Source organism: Girardinichthys multiradiatus, chromosome 9 (genome assembly GCF_021462225.1).
Source record: "Girardinichthys multiradiatus isolate DD_20200921_A chromosome 9, DD_fGirMul_XY1, whole genome shotgun sequence".
Classification (NCBI taxonomy): Eukaryota; Metazoa; Chordata; class Actinopteri; order Cyprinodontiformes; family Goodeidae; genus Girardinichthys; species Girardinichthys multiradiatus.
This window is the reverse complement of record NC_061802.1, coordinates 29,834,962-29,852,651: the sequence shown is the minus strand read 5'-3', so window position 1 is coordinate 29,852,651 and position 17,690 is coordinate 29,834,962. Positions and strand designations below refer to the sequence as shown.

The following is a 17,690-nucleotide window of genomic DNA, read 5'->3' as shown; positions in this document are numbered from 1 at the left end:
TCCAATTTGAATAAATAACTAACTCTGACTGCACTGTTCAATGGTTAGGACTAATTGGAATGTAAGTACCTGACTTTTATGAAGTGCCTTGAGACATTTGTTGTGAATTGGCGCTATATAAATAAAACTGAATTGAATTGAATTAAAAGGTTTTAGTTTTAAATATGTTTTTGTTATCCATTTTGCAAAAACAGGTCAGTTAAAAACAGAGGATTGGGAATATATTATCCATCTAATTTCTCTTTTCTATTGATCATGTCCCCAGTGGTAATAAAATGTACAGATTGGTCAAACAAAGCCATCCCCTTGCAGCTGTACTACCTATCTCAATCTTAAAATGTAATTTGCTGAAATGCAGGGTCTAGTAGTATGCATACAGACTAAACCAATATCCACACAAACCTTCTTTATTTTTTTTATTTAAGGTTCAGGTGCCTAGAGCTCCAAATTCAATTACATTGCTCCATCTGAAAAAAATACAGATATTTGTACTGCCCAAAGGCAATGAATTACTCTTGCTGTAGTATAAATTAGCAACGGAGATACAAAATGTAACAGGTTCATTAGAAGTCGTCTCTTCCTTATATGCACAACAAATCTGAGAAACAACTATTTGTCATAGGGCGCTGGTTTTTCCTAGGGCCAAAGCTTTAAAGGTTTAAACCTTTTTGTAAAAACTCATTAAGCAAACTTATGGGTATCTATAGGAAACAGAACATAGGCAGGGGACAGGCATGGAATTGGCAGGCAAACATTAGAATACAGAACTGAACAATGAAACCAGAGACTTTAAACACAAAGGCAGGGTAGAGAAATGATCAATGAACCAGAAGAGCTAATCAGATTAAATGTGTAGCAGCTGGGGCAGGGAGAAGGCAAGGCAATTAAAGGAGGGAGACTAATTAACGCAGATGAGCAAAAATAGAGAAACACTGGAAGAAATCTAACAGTAACTTAACGTACAGGAATACAAGAATAAACTAAGAAAAATGTAACTAGAGAAAATTTACAACATTAAGGTCTCAGTCCCTAAGTTTGGCCTGTCAGATTTGATCAATTAACCAATGCATTTCACAATAACAATTTCAATGACTTCTTTAAATCTGACTTGGCTTGCTTAAACAAATTAAACTTTCATTTTGTCTCTTTGCATATTTAAACATCCAGTGCATGTACCATTCAAGGCTAATGTAGCTGGCAACATACTATTATTTTTTTTTCAGCTTTTCTTTTGTTGAAGTTTCTGTTCTACTTGGGGATAATGTAATAGGTAACAAAAAGACTGATTCAGCTGCACTGTGCAAACCTAACAGCTTACCATATACTTGTGTTGTATTTGGCTCAGCAGAGGCAGGCTGCTGACTGGTGCTTCTGTAGATAGGAGGTTGGAGTTAATTAAAAAAGCTTTTGTTCTTTGCCATTTGCCTTGTAGTACACTGAGTTTGCTCCCTCTGGAGCTGTGTTTTGAGATGTATTTTAGACCTCAGGGACTCCTTGAATCATAAAACAGCCGACTGCAAGCTACCAAATACTGACAGTCTACAATGACCAGAGATTGTATGAGATTTTCTACTCTTTGGATACAGGTAATTTGATGATTGCATTTATACTCTACCAATAATGTGGCCATTGAGTGAAATGAAGAGGCAGGACATATAAAAAATGGAAGTGACACATATTTGTTCTGAAGATCTTTCATATGAAGTTAGCTTAGTATGACTCACATACAGAAGAGTGCAATGAGTCACTCACTTTCTCCTAAATAAATTCAGTATACATGCTAAGTTACTCTACAGCAGGAGTAATATTTTAGCAGGTTGTGCAATACTGAAATTAAAATTGTATTAAATGATGTGAAACCAACATTTGATTACTGAAGTATTGGTCTCATAACTGCCTTCATGGCTGAACTCTAAATCAAAGGTCATCTGTTTTAGTTTCAAAGACTAACTGAGCAATGGTTGCATCCGGCTTAGATAAGGAATTGTTTTAAGATTCTGTTTTGTTTCCTACATGAGCTGTATAATTAGAATAAATGTCGTGTGGTGGTGTCTACACTATAATGCCATAAGTACTGGACCAAACCACCAAATCAGTGAATTTTGGCATTACAATCACTTCCATGGCTGCAGGTGTATGACGTTTGGTGTGGAGAAACTTGACTGGTCTGACCTCAACCTTCTTAAACACCTTTGGGATGAATTAGGGCACAGGCTGCAATTCTGGTTGTCTTGTCTAACTATGAACACATTCCTAAACCTTGTGGAAGATGTTTACAGAATATTTAAAGTTGCTATTGTTGGCAATGGTGGATCCATTAACAAACTGGACCATAAAAATAGGATGTCATCAAAGTTCATGTACATGTAAAAGTAGACAGACAAATACTTTTGGCAATATAATGCATGTCTTAGCTTTCAGAGAAGCATCTGTGTTGGGTGGGAGGCGCATTGTCGTTTTTTTTAAACTGCTGCACATATGAAATATTCATAGTTTGGTCTGCTCACATAACTCTTTCTCGTGTTGATGTTTATGCTTCAGAGACCTCATCCATGTTGGCAACATACCCTACTATAAAAGACTCCTTAAATTTCTTTGAAGGCTGCATAAAATTTTCAAAGTGAAAATTTTTAACTCAAATAGCAAATACAGAAGACCCTCACTGTATGCCCTTTCCTTTGAGTGGCTCAATTAAGATGATTTTCAAAGGAAAAATGTGCTACTTTTTTTTTTCACAAAAGGTGAACATCACAATATGCAGAAATGACTAGACTTTAAGCATACTCCAAAATTAAATGCTTAAATAAACTTTTATTTTATTTCATTTAACTTTTAAATAAAGTGTTACTGCAGTAACTAAACTCACTTTAAAAGAATTGCTACAGTTCTTTCACAGTGACTTTTTTTTGATCTCACAAAAGTGTGTGGTGAGCAGATAAACACGAATCGTTGTCCATCCTAGTCACAATTCCAGTTGTTTTAATCTTTAATTGCTGCTCTGACTGTAGACATGAGCAAATTTAGGTGACATCATCATACGCCATCTATATTTAAATGGCATGTTTTTTTTATCTTTCCCATTTTAAAGAGTAGCTAAAAGAGATGGACCTCTCTTTTATTAATTTATCTCAAGTTCATACCTTAGGGAGTGGAGATGTTACACTAAACCGCAAGCAAGAGGGCAGTTGGGATTATATCGAGAGTGATTTATTACAAATAAAATACAAATGTATAAGATTAAAGTGGAGTCTGAATACCTGGCTGAGAGAAACGTGAAGAAGTGGGGATCAGGGTTACTGGTACTTGGAACATGTGAGCTGGATTAATTGTACAGGATGGATGCAGGCTACTGAGGAAGAACGTAAAGAAATGTCACAAGAAACACAAGACTGAGAGAAAATCTAAACTCAAGAAATTAGAAAACAAAAACCAACAGATAATTAACAGAAAACATAGCCAACGAAACTCTACCAAAAGTGACAAAAACTGGACCATAACATCATTAAACAGGAAATCGTGGATTCTGAGTGAAAGTTCCTGGATACTCTAAACAACTAAAAATATGTGGCTATATGTAAAAATTATTCAGTTATATTTATTTCATCAGAAATATAAGGGTTAGCAAAAAACGTGGGACACGTTTATTAAGATTTACTTGTTTTTTGCCTAATGGTTGAATTTTCCTAAATTTTCCAGTGTGAAAATATGCTTTTGCAATAATAGATGAATGTGTGGCTTTTTAACAATTTTTTTCAGTTGCAGCAAATAAAGGTGCTCAGTTTTATTACATTGTTATAATACATACTGCTACTATGCTTCACTTAGTTTGCAATCACATTGTATGCTTTCTCACCACCAGTTACAGGATGCAACTATCTAATTCAGTTGTGTTTAATAAATAGCTTCCTTTGTCCCATCTTGTATCTCAGTATGTTCTTCTTGATCAGATAGAAATCTCACAATGGTGCTATCTCAGATGTATTTCTATGGAAATAGTTATTTTGAAATCAAAGAGAAAACATCAAGACATGTCCAGAGGAACAGTTGTTGTATAATGCTGAGCAAAAACAGAAAAAAGAGGTGGAAGATCAGACCTGCCTCCATTCTCACTGTGGTTTTAAATTAGGGTAGCCTGTTTTGTTTTGTATCATATGCTCTTATCACTGTCAAAGCTAACAGCTTCAATTCAGGAAAAAACTAAAACATAGGAAAGGGGTAAAAATTATGCCATCCCAGGAATCGTATACACCAAAATAAAAAATACTTCCTAGACTGGAAGACAAGCTCCATCAAACCCTTTATATGAAGCTTTAGTTGTTCAGGTTGAGTTAACTAGTTCCCTAATCTGAAATGGGAAGTTAGCAATTCCAAATAATTCCACAAATAATAAAAAAGAAAGATTCACCAACTTTAATCTCTTCTCCATTTCTAGAGGAATGCCATGCAAAAAAAAGCATAAAAACTCATTTTCAAAAAGCTTTTTTTTTTGTGCGTAAAATGTTTTCCCTCGTAAAAGCCTGCCGCTTATGGAAAATAATTTTATTTGTAACAAATTTCTAACAATATAGTGAAATGAAACTTTCTTTATATTATTTAGCAATCATTAGACACACAGACACTTGATTCTATTTTGTATTTTTCATCAAATATCCATTATTAAAGATATGTTGGAAGTATGATTATTGATTAATTAATCTTGATTGATAATTCTTATTAAAAATCATAATTTGACAAAATTTATTTCTTAACCAAAATCCTCATTTATGAATCGAGACCAGAGATGTCTTCTGGTGTTGTAATTGTGGCTCAACGCCTTTGACAATTACAACCGTTAAATACTCCGTAATAATTAATAACTATTACCAGAGATGTCACTGTTTAATCGACCGTTTCTGCCGAAACGTGTGGAACTTCAACCTTATCTTGACTGACGAATCACTCTTGCACAAAATAAACACAAAACACCTTCTCTTTATCTATGTGAATATTTATTAAATCACAGCCTGATACAATCCGTTCTTCCGATTTAATAATCTTCACCTACTCAACATGCAAAGTTCTACATAAAAGGGGTAAAATATCAAACTAAGCAAAAATAAAGCAAAACAGCAATGGGTGCGAATGGGATCAACCAGCAGTTATGGCAAAAATGACAATATGACAAAGGGTTGTGGTGGTGAGTGGAGAGGGGGGGGCGCAGCTCCAACTGTAACTCAGTTATACTCAGTCATAAAACCTCCCCCAACTCCTGAGCAGACAAAGAGTTATAAAACTTTTGGCGGCAAGCTAGCAAGCAGTGAGGTTGAAGACAAAGAAAAATGGGGAATTTCACCATGAGGTTATTTTAGCAGTCCAGTCTCACAGCGCACCTGCGCTGGCTCTCAGGTGTTCAATACCCCACAAAACACGCACAGAGCTGGGAGCGCAGCGGCTTCCAGACATCACACAGCTCATTCAGAACACATTAGATTCTAACTGCACTAAAAATCTCCTCTACCCGGGCCGGGTAGAGGAGATTCCAAATAAAGAAATAAAAAGATTAAAATAAAGAATGGGTTTTACTTGGTGAAGTTTCCTTCTAGAGCAGCGAGTGAGAGGGAAAAAGGGGGGTGAAGCGTTGCTGCGCGTCCGCAGTTAAACTCCAAGAAAGCGGTCAGTCTTCGTCCTTTGGCCTCCTTGGCGAAAACGAAAAGAAAACATGATCTGACCATCAAAGTCGACTTAGGATGAAACACTTTGGCGGTTCGTCTCCTCGAAACTCCGTGTTTTTAGTTACGTGTTAAACTCACGTCTTCGATCGGCAAAGTGAAATTTCTGGCCTTCTTAGTCCAGAAACCTCAGTTATGAATTGTTCGTTGGCCAACAAGAGAGAATAAATGAGATCCACTCAGGACTCTTCTCCAGGTGATGCTTCAGATGTTGGTAACCGAACCCGGTCTCCAGCTGAAAAGCAGGGGTTCAAAATGGAGGCCCTGTTATATAGCGTCTTGTGACGCCTCGTAATATCAGTTGTAGCGTTCGACCGGGTATGTAGGAGCGGACTGTCCTGGATACAAAATGGCCGATGCCGTTGGAAAGCCATAGTGACGTCCGACAACATGCACATGGTCCAATATTCAGCAAACAAGTGGTCCAACAGATATATTCCCATGTTGCATATTAATGTAGAGCTGAAAAAAATAAATGAATACTGTAAAAAAGATGCCTAAAAATGTCTCACTAGAATAATTTCATTCCTGTTTAGAAAACTTTTCATCCTCTTAGCATCAGCAGTTCATGCAGCTCTCTCCATATTTATTACCCTCCCCTTGGTAAAAATGTGCAAAACGTGTTTTTGCAGTAGCATTAATCTTTCACTGGGAAATCTAACTGACTACATTTATTCAATGAGGAGAAAAAACATATTTAAGGAATAAAAAGCCAGGGGTCACAACTATTAGGATCCCTAATAATTTCTACAAAAAACTTAATAAATAAAACAAAACTTATTGAGGCTTTATTTACTGCATACTGTATACCCGGGCCCATATTCACAAAGAATCCTAAGACTAAAAGTAGTTTCTAGTGACGTTATTCTAAGAAAAATTTTAGAATTTCTCAAATTCTAAGATTTGTCTTAGTATTTTACCTCGGTATAATAAAAGTTATTCACAAAGCATCTTAGGCTTTAAGAGAGCTCCTAAAGTGAAAAATGTTAAGAGTGATGAGGAGGACTTTAGTGAGTGTAAGAGTGTCTTAAGCAGAGAAGATGGAGGAAAGACCGAGAGAAAGGAGAGATATTCAATAAACAACAGTGAATTAATAAAATGCTACTGGCTCGATCGCGCAGGGATGCACCCCCTAAACAGTCAAGTAAATAAGCATATAAACATGTATAACAATCATACAATTATTATAGAGATAAGATTAACCTTATCATCACACTAAGGGTAAAATAACTAGTTTCAGGGGCAGGACAGAATAAAGGTGCACCTTTAGTAATGTAATATTAGGAAGGACAAATAAATAATAAAAACAATAATAAATAACCATGAATAAAAGTGAACAAAATTACAAACAATATAGTACAGAGTTAATTTAATATTTACAGACTGTTAAAATGCTTTCAAAAACAAAATTTGGAAAAACACAAAAAAGTATATACAAACTCTACATAAGATACAGTGCAATAATCTAAGCACTACATAATCAGAGGTTAGATGTAAATGAGGTGAATAAGTATTTGCTGTATTGTACTTGATGTCAGCAGCCTCAGCCTAAATGATCATCTACAACGCTCCCCATCTGTGGAGAAGTTCTCTGGTGTTCTGCTATCTCCTCTCTAGCTTCTGACTGCAGCAGGAACTAGAGCTGCTCACATTCCAGGCTGGTGCTGAAAGCAGAGGGAACGATACATTGATCTGCTCGGGAATGCCTGATGTTTGCATCGTGACCCCAGGACTAAATCTATTTTTCAACACTCCTCTCTTCTCCTCCACCAGAAGGCTCTGCTCCTCTGTTCAGTTCGCTTTTAGGCCTTCAATCCATCACTAGTATCGGATCCCAAGGGGGAGAAGACTTCTTTAATTCTAATTCTAACCATAAGATGTTCATTCAAGCTCATGTCATTCTCAGCATTCATGTCTTCCTCCAGAGTCCAAGCACCAAACATATAAACTTTTATCAATAAACTGCTCTAATCGCCATCTTTGTGTTTCTTATTGTGAGTCTTTTCAGGTTGAAATTGTAATTTAACTTACCACCACACACCACACACACAGACAAAAAAACAGTTTGAGAACTGAAGCAGATGTTTCAGTGTGAGATTATACCCCTGCAAAAATATCCAAATATATTCATTCATTTATCTTCTATACCGCTTATTCCATAGTGGGTCATGGGGGAGCTGGTGCCTCCAGCCATCTACGGGCAAGAGGCGGGGTACATCCTGGACAGGTCACGTATCCATCGCAGGGCAACCCAGAGACATACAGGACAAACAACCATGCACACACTCATTCACACCTAAGGGCAATTTAAAGAGACCAATTTACCTTACAGTCGTGTTTTCGGACTGTGGGAGGAAGCCAGAGTACCAAGAGAGAACCCACGCATGCACGGTGAGAACATGCAAAGCCCCCAGCCGGGAGTTGAACCCAGGACCTTCTAGCTGCAAGAAGGAGGCAACAGTGCTACCAATTGCACCACCATGCAGACCTGACTATATTTTAAGGGAATTTATTTATTAAAATATTTTTTAGATATAGTACATGAAGCTAGATGTTATTTATTTAAGGTATTATACTCTACCAATAATGTGGCCATTGAGTGAAATGAAGAAAGAGGCAGGACATATAAAAAATAAATGTGACACATTTGTTCTGAAGATCTTTACATATGAAGTTAGCTTAGTATGACTCACATACAGAAGAGTGCAGTGAGTCACTCACTTTCTCCTAAATAAATTCAATATACATGGAACTGCTTTCATGGCTGAACGTTAAATCAATGGTAATTTGTTTTAGTACAAAAGACTAACTGAGCAATGGTTGCATCCGGCTTAGATAAGGAATTGTTTTAAGATTCTGTTTTGTTTCCTACATGAGCTGTATAATTAGAATAAATGTCGTGGTGGTGTCTACACTATAATGCCAAAAGTATTGGGTCACACCCCCAAATCAATGAATTCTGGTGTTAAGAGTCACTTCCATGGCTGCAGGTGTATGATGTTTGGTGTGGAGAAACTTGACTGGTCTGCACAGAGTCCTGACCTCAACCTTCTTAAACACCTTTGGGATGAATTAGAGCAGAGGTTGCAATTTTGGTTTTCCAATCTTACTATGAACACACTCTTAAACCTTGTGGAAGATGTTTACAGAATATTTAAAGTTGCTATTGTTGGCAATGGTGGATCCATTAACAAATTGGACCTTAAAAAAGGATGTCATCAAAGTTCATGTACATGTAAAAGTAGACAGACAAATACTTTTGGCAATATAATGTATCTCTTAGCTTTAAGATGAGTATCTGTGTTGCGTGCGAGATGCATTGCCATTATTTAGATATTTGGGTGTTATAACAACCATGATTCTAATAGAAATGAGACCGCATCAGTGCTCCAACTGATGATAAGTAAGGTTTAGAATAAAACGAACAAAAATATACTGGGTGTAATGTGCAAATCATTGCTATTGTCTGTATTATTATTTTACATACAAGAAACAAATATAATAGCCTTTGGAGATCCTCGAGGAGAGCTGCTGGACCTAATCAAACCCAGTGTGAACTGATGTAAACTAGGAATATGAGGTGTTTAGGACCATGAGGAGCGTTTTGCTAAAAGAAGGTTGGGGGAGAGAAGTATTGGAGCGTCGCTGTCTGTTGCTGCGCGCTGATCCCGGTGATGCTGCCGAGCGCTCCAGCGCTACACATGCTTCGGAGTCCCTCACGCCTGGTCCCGGTAGGATAATGACTCGCTTTGCGCTCTGAAACAACGAGGGGCGAATCAAGATGAAGATGAGAATGGTAATTAGGAGTGAGAGTGCTGGGGAGGAAATGTCTTATATGATTCTGTTTCTTTGTGTGGGACTGTAGTGTTTGTGCCAATCAGAAATGAGTTGCAGACCGTTCCCTATCCACTGTGCCCCAATTGCACTGTGCATTTATGAAAATAATGAAGGATATTCCTATAAAAGCTCCTCCTTGCGAACTTTTTCATTGAGTGAAGGCATAAATAGCCTATAACACGTTTGAACTGAACACTCTGAAACATGCTTCCTGTTCAAAGAGCATGATGAGAGCATTTTGAAAGGTTTAGCTGACAATTCTTTTGCAGCTTTGTACATGAGGATAATATAATTGCTATTGCTTCAGTCTGAATGTCTTTAAACTTTTCTGTTAATCTGCTCAGACATGATGTTGTATCATGCGATTCCTGTTTGGTGTTTTTCCTTTTTCAAGTGTCAGGGGGTTTGTGGCATCATCATCGTTACCATGGTTACAGGATTGATGGTTGTGTACAGCAGCTCTGGTGGGAGATCACCTTCATCTGCATCTACATCACTGTATTCCCGCCATGTAGATGCTCCGGCCCCAGCCACAAAGAGACCGCACAGTGTGCAGGCATCCACTCTGGGGGGGTTTGCAGGCATCCCGGACCTTAAGGTGAACATGCATCATTTGTGCACAGTGAAAATCTGACTAATTCCACACAATGGTGGTGCTGTATGTGATTTTATTTTGGAACATTCCATACTGAAATATTCTCCATTAGTGTATCCATCCCTTAGGAAAACAAACCTTTAAACAACTTAAATTCTCAAAGACATCAAACAGGCAGGAAGAGCAGGCAGTTGCCCAGAGCAGCTTTATAAAGGGTGGTAAGATGGTGGGGTGGGTCGAACAAGCACCAGATATAAGCATATAAATGATTTTTCAGTTGCATATACAAGCTGTCTATTGCTTTAATGCATGTGTAGTCAATGGAAAGTTGATACCCCTGGCTTGCTGCTATAGGGAAACTATTTTACATGCGTTGTGCAGGACACTGCATTTTAATCTTGTTATTGTCTTTATACATAGAATTTATATGATTCCTTGCAGCTTGACTGGTTAGGGGGTGACCAAATGAGGGGATCACCAAGGGTGGCTTTCATGCAAGAACCGCCACAGGGACTCATAAGGGGGCATATCTAAAGTATCACCCAAAATAGCAGTTATGACATGGGGAATATGGCTTCTTTGCTCAGGGTGGCTCTGTGCTAGGGAGCATCGCTGGGAAAAAAATATCTGTCATTTGTGCCACAAATGAATTTTCTATTCCTTATTCAGATGTTCATTCAATTGGAAGTAAGTGCCCCCTTTTAAGAAAATATGGTCATATACCATAGTAGAGTCATAGGCTGAATTCTATCAGAACATGGGCCTCTGGGTCTATCTTCAAGAGACCCAGCATCTCTTACCCTAGCTCTTAACCTGTACTTCCCTATCCCCTCTACTGCACTTCCCTCTATGCCTGCACTCTGTTTGTACACTTTGTCACTTTTGACAGAACCTGACTGGTGGTCTTCCTTCTAAGTTGCTTATTATTAGCTTTGACATATTTGCATTGTTATATCTGCATCTGCCAAATGCATAAACATAGACATAAATACATTGAAAACTGGTAATTTCACACTACTTATTTCTGAATATGCAGTAAAAAATTACAATATTGCATAAAAGTGCAATATTTTTTGCCATTTCAGAAAGTGAAACCGTTATTTTATAGAGATTCATTCCACATAGAGTAAAATAGTTCAAGCTTTTATTTCTTGTAATTTTAATGATTATGGCTTTCAGGTAAAGAAAACGCAAAATTCAGTGTCCCAGAAAATTGGAATATCACACTAGACCAATCAAAAAATAATGTTGTAAGCCCACATGTCTGGCTTCTGAAAAGTGTGTCCATATCTATGCACTCAATACTTGGTTAGGTTTCCTCTTGCTTGAATTACTGCATCAGTGTGTCGTGGCATAGAGGCGATCAGCCTGTGGTTCTGCTGAGGTGTAATGAAGCCCAGATTGCTTTGATAGCTGCTTTCAGGTCCTCTGTCTTGCTGGGTCTGGTGTCTCTCATCTTCCTCTTGACAACAGCCAATAGATTTTCTATGGGTTTGGACAATCAAGAACAGGAACATCGTGATGATTGAACCGGCTTTTGGTACCTTTGGCAGTGTGGGCCAATCATCATCTCCATACAGCTTGTCAGCAGAGGGAAGCATGAAGTGCTCTAGAGCTTCCTGGTAGATGGCTGCATTGACCTTGGACTTTAGAAAACACAGTGGACCAACAGTACCAGATGACATGGCACCCCAAATCATCACTGACTGTGGAAACTTCACACTGGAGCTCAAGCAATGTTGACTCTGTGGGTCTCCACTCTTCCTCCAGACTCTGGGACCTTGATTTCCAAATGAAATGCAGAATTTACTGTAATCTGAAAACAGGACTTTGGACCTTTGAGCAGTTCCGTTTTCTTTCTGAATTAAATAGCTGATTAGGATGTGACACTGTGAGTATCCAATGATTAACTTTTTCACAGTATTCTAATTTTCTGAGACACTGAATTTGGGGTTTTCATCATCTGTAAGCCATAATCATCCAAATGACAAGAAACAAAGGCTTGGAAGATATCACTCTGTGTGATATGATTCAATATAATATATGAACTTCACTTTCTGAGATGAATGGCAAAAAATATTGCACTTTTATGCAATATTCTAGTTTTTTGGGATGCGCCTCTAAAACAAAATCAGAAATTGTATATTTAGGTATCACAATATGCCAAAATATTGCAGTGGGTGCTTGAAATAATTGCAGTTGTGCATGACAGACATGCTGAAAGACTCCTATGATGTTGTTGAAAGACTATTTATTATTGAGGAGACTGTTTTTCAGGCTTACTTAATTCTGTTTAAGCTATGTTTTAAACTTGAAGTTGGAAGCTGGACACTTTTCATTTTGTGTTTTAGTCAAATTAGACATTTTATTTCTGTAGGGCCCCTTTGATGCAAACACAGATGTAGCTGAATTTTTTTTAGCCAGACCTGAGAAAACAAATAAACAAACATCCATGAAGAAGAGATGATAGCCGTAATCAAGTATCTACTTATTATTTATATTAAAAAATATATTCAGTGGTTTTATTATCCTTCGATTTATACAAGTGAACAATATTTACACTCACATTTACAAATCTAGATGCAAATGTCTGCCCAAGTGCACGCTTTTAGTCACCAAAAATAATTTTTTTTATACCATTGGTCTTACATCCTCTTCCTATAGATATCATTTTTTTAAGGTTTTGTTCTCCTATTTCATGTCATATCTGAAAAACAAAAATGTATAGATGTCATTTAAGCTATTTTTCTTCAGTTGCAGCTGTATAGCAGGTGAATGGAAATGTTTGAAACCCAGTATGACTGATGGTTCTGATTAGCAAGGTGCAGAAAATGACTAAATGGTAACTACCCTGCAGTAATCCTCCATATAAACATAAGTTGTGTTTGTCTTAATTGTTGTCATAATTAATTCTTATTTAATGTTCGTTCGTTCGTCGTCTTCCACTTATCCAGGACCGGGTCGCGGGGGCAGCAGACTCAGCAGAGACGCCCAGACGTCCCTCTCTCCAGACACCTCCTCCAGCTCCTCCAGGGGGAGCCCGAGGTGTTCCCAGGCCAGCCGAGAGACATAGTCCCTCCAGCGTGTCCTGGGCCGTCCCCTGGGCCTCCTCCCGGTGGGACGTGCCTGGAACACCTCCCGAGGAAGGCGTCCAGGAGGCATCCGGTATAGATGCCCGAGCCACCTCAACTGGCTCCTCTCAATGTGGAGGAGCAGCGGCTCTACTCCGAGCTCCTCCCGGATGGCCGAGCTCCTCACCCTATCTCTAAGGGAGTGCCCGGCCACCCTACGGAGGAAGCTCATTTCAGCCGCTTGTATCCATGATCTCGTTCTTTCGGTCATGACCCAAAGTTCATGGCCATAGGTGAGGGTAGGAACGTAGACCGACCAGTAAATTGAGAGCTTTGCTTTTCGGCTCAGCTCTCTCTTCACCACAATGGACCGGCACAGCGCCCCCATTACTGTGGCAGCTGCACCGATCCGTCTGTCGATCTCCCGCTCCATTCTTCCCTCACTCGTGAACAATACCCCGAGATACTTAAACTCCTCCACTTGAGGCAGGAACTCCCCTCCAACCTGAAGAGGACAAGCCACCCTTTTCCGGTCGAGTACCATGGCTTCAGACTTGGAGGAGCTGATCCTCATCCCAGCCGCTTCACACTCGGCTGCAAACCGCCACAGCGCATGCTGTAGGTCTTGGCTAGAGGGGGCCAGCAGGACCACGTCATCCGCAAAAAGAAGAGACGAAATCCACTGGTCCCCAAACCAGACCCCCTCCGGCCCTTGGCTGCGTCTAGAAATCCTGTCCATAAAAGTTATGAACAGGACCGGCGACAAAGGGCAGCCCTGCCGGAGTCCAACATGCACTGGGGACAGGTCCGACTTAGTGCCGGCAATGCGGACCAAACTCCTGCTCCGCTCGTACAGGGACCGGATGGCCCCTAATAAAGGGCCCCCGATTCCATACTCCTGGAGCACCCCCCACAGGGCATCACGAGGGACACAGTCGAATGCCTTCTCCAGGTCCACAAAACACATGTGAACCGGTTGGGCAAACTCCCATGAACCCTCGAGCACCCTGTAGAGGGTATAGAGCTGGTCCAGTGTTCCACGGCTGGGACGAAAACCACACTGTTCCTCCTGAAGCCGAGGTTCAACTATCGGTCGGACTCTCCGCTCCAATACCCTGGCGTAGGCCTTACCAGGGAGGCTGAGGAGTGTGATCCCCCTGTAGTTGGAACACACCCTCCGGTCCCCCTTCTTATTTAATGTCATATTTGGAAAGTGTGTCCTTTAATTATCTGTAAGTGTTTTTAATTGGTGGAGTTAATTCACAGTCTAAATCTAAATTACAAATAGGTGACAAATAAATTTTTGCATTTACAGGGGTACCCTTAAAATATAGTTACTAAACAAATGTGAAATTTCTGAAATTAATTACTTTTCCTGTTTTAACTGAACATGCTAGTGTCCGCTGCAACAAGACTATGACCTTAAGCCAATCAGGTCATAGTATATTAATGGGATGTTAAGAAAAGAAAGAAAAACAAGAATTATGTGAAAAGTTGGAAGCTAAAGTTAGGTGGAGTCAGGCTGTCTCAACAGTTTAGTTCCCAACTCTAATCTTCTTAGCCTACTATCCAGTCATTTTAATATGTTCTTTACCTTCTCAGCTTGTCATCAGGTTTCGCAGATTCTTGTTAATGACTTAATTATTTGATTAAGTCATTTGTTTTGATGCAGGGAAACATCTGCAGGGCACCAGCCCTCAAGGTCAGACCTACTGGGAGATAGTGCTGACCCAAACTTTAAATTAAGCTGTGCTGTGTAAGATATACATGGAAATGTTAGAGAATTTAAGTACACCCTTTCATCAAACTTTTTGACAGGTGGGCGGGACTTCCGGTGAGGGCGGGACTTCCGGTTGGCGCCATGTGGGGGCCATGTGGGTGCCATGTGGGCAGGAGGTCACGTGGTCAAGCAGGTGGTGTGTCCAAGGGGGCGTAACCGTGGATGCTGATTGGTTGTCGTCATTAGGGGCGATACCTTAAATGAGTCAATTAAAACACAGGGGTGTGTTTAAGGGTGTTACGGGGAAGGCCTTAAATGAGCCAATTAAAACACACAGGGGTGTGTTTAAGGGTGTTATTAATAATCTGTATGTTTTTTCAGGTGTTAATACATCTAAAAAACAAAACAAAAAAAGACATGCATCCTTTTATATTTTAAAGGTATAATCAACTTAATGTTGACCTATCACATGAAATCCTAATAAATGAACTGTGTAACCTGACAGAATTGTAAGTTCATTTTGCTTTACAGCAGGACCTATTTGTTGAATATATGAGCCAGTCTAAATCAGTTCAAAATAGAAAAGACCTAAAAAGTAAATTAAAAGATTGTGTTTCACTACATTGATGGAACGAGAAAAACCTTCAGCTTCTGTGTCAACATACTGGAAAAGCAGCTGAAAGAGGTAAGACGAATATGAGATTAACAGAAAAAAAAAAGAACTTCAGTATACTGTTTCCAAGTTACAAATTGACTCTAGCAATGATGTGTTTGTTTTTGAATCATGAGAGACTCCATTTTAGGAAAAAGGAATGATAATTTTAGTTACCTGTAGCTTTTCTAAAACATTTACTTTTTCATCTTAGAGTAAAAGGTTATTCAGGGAGTTACAGTTATACCATATCCATCTGTTAGGGGCGATGTCAGGAAGGGCAGTTAGGTCTGTTCCTTAGATAACCATATCACCATTGAACTCAAGAAAGGGTTTTGGTCTTAAAACATAGAGTCTTTGCAGTTGAGATAACACTGTCATGTTCTGGTATAAATACTGTGTGTAAATGTTGTTCGGGGGCTGTTTCATTGGCTAACCTCAGTGTCAGGGTCTTCAAATGCTGAATGTCTTTGAACCATAACACTTGTTACATTGAAAATACCAGTACTGACAAGAAAAAATGTCGGTAAATATTTCAGGAAACCCGGAAATTGTGGAATCTACTTCTGATAATTCACAAAAGCACAATGACATCTTTAAACGTAAGTAAGTAAGTAAGTATTCATTTTTAAGAAATCATTAAATGCATGTGAATGTTCTCTAATTTTTGTTTATATATATTGTTTATATATATATATATATATATATATATATATATTTGTTTCTTTGTCATAGAACCCACCTTGACCTTGATGATTTCATCTTGACACAATCAGATTATGGTAAGTAAATGTTAAATGCAATAAAATATATATATATACATTTATATATTATAGTTAACCCTTGACAATGTTTCAATTTATAGATTTGATGAGAGAGGTAAACCCGAATGATCAAGTTGGAGGGTTCAGCGGCTGGAATCGACAGTCAAAATTGAGAAGGCGAATTATTTCCAAACAAGAAAAAACCCCAACAACATCTGAACTTTCTCCTAACACAGAAATTAAAACTGATTCTTTGAATACTCCTCCGTCAATTATCATCATTTCCCCTGAAGACACACCGGATAAGTTACCGGCACCACCAGAAAGTAAGTCCTAGGAACCAACTATTTTTATTTGAGAGTGAATGTATTTTAAACCTCAGATAAAAACTGTTTACAGATTCGACTGAGAGCTCTGTGGAAGACACAGCTGTCGAGCAGCAGCAGCAGCAGCAGGGTAGAATTTTTTTTTTTTTTAAATAAAAACAATATATATATATATATATATATATATATATATATATATGTATTTTAAGCATAGTTCAGCAGAGAGGCACCGTTTCAGTTCAACAAGAAGTGAAATCTGGAGGTTTTACCGCAAAGAATCGGAGTAAGATTTAAAAAAAACTTGTGTATTTTAAAAACTATTTTTCGTTTTATTTATGAACGCTGTGCTGCGCAGCGTAAGATAACTTTTATTATCTTTTGTTTTTACAGAATATTTAACCCCGGCCAAAAGACAGCGACTCTCTGCGCTACAAAGCAGAGCAACGCTAGTGAGTGGATTAATGAACGGTACGTTTTAATTCATACATACATACTGAATTAATTTGAATTCCTTTGTTTTTTTTTTTTTTTCTGTAGGTTAGTTTTATTTAAAAAATTTTTTATTATGTTCATAGAAATGGATAACCGAATCAAACTTGCCCTGGATGAAATAAGAAATTTAGTTAATGAACTTAACGAAATTCCCGTTAATGCAGAAGTAGCAGATAACATCGTTTTAAATGCATCTCCTGCTAACAGTGAAAAATGTAATAAATTAACATCAGCACGGTGACGTTTTAAACGTAATCAATCAGGCTCTTGAAGATTTAAATAGAGCATCGTCTCCACACAGCATTGAGCAAAATGATCCACCTGACACTCATCAGAATCCTTCTACGTCACACGCCGCAGATCAGCACGGGGGTCATTTCAATACGGACGTAGCAGTTAGTTCTGATCAAATAGGACGAAACCCTCCAGCCGTGGTTGAACGTGAACATTTTAATAACCATGAAATAAGGAGACCTTTTACCATACCGCCGCCCTGTCCAAGTAACGTTCCAGATTTAGCAGCAT

At 38.6% G+C, this 17,690-nt stretch overlaps 1 protein-coding gene across 1 annotated transcript in view; it reads left to right on the top strand.

Annotated features, from left to right (window-relative positions):
* Positions 1–9,366: 9,366 nt before the first annotated feature.
* Positions 9,367–17,690, top strand: part of st6galnac5b (ST6 (alpha-N-acetyl-neuraminyl-2,3-beta-galactosyl-1,3)-N-acetylgalactosaminide alpha-2,6-sialyltransferase 5b) — a 43,606-nt gene continuing 35,282 nt past the window's right edge. The window contains exons 1-2 of the mRNA XM_047375425.1: positions 9,367–9,504; positions 9,940–10,143. Of these exons, the coding sequence (XP_047231381.1) occupies positions 9,490–9,504; positions 9,940–10,143 (219 nt within the window). The 5' untranslated portion in view covers positions 9,367–9,489. The remainder of the gene's footprint in view (positions 9,505–9,939; positions 10,144–17,690) is intronic.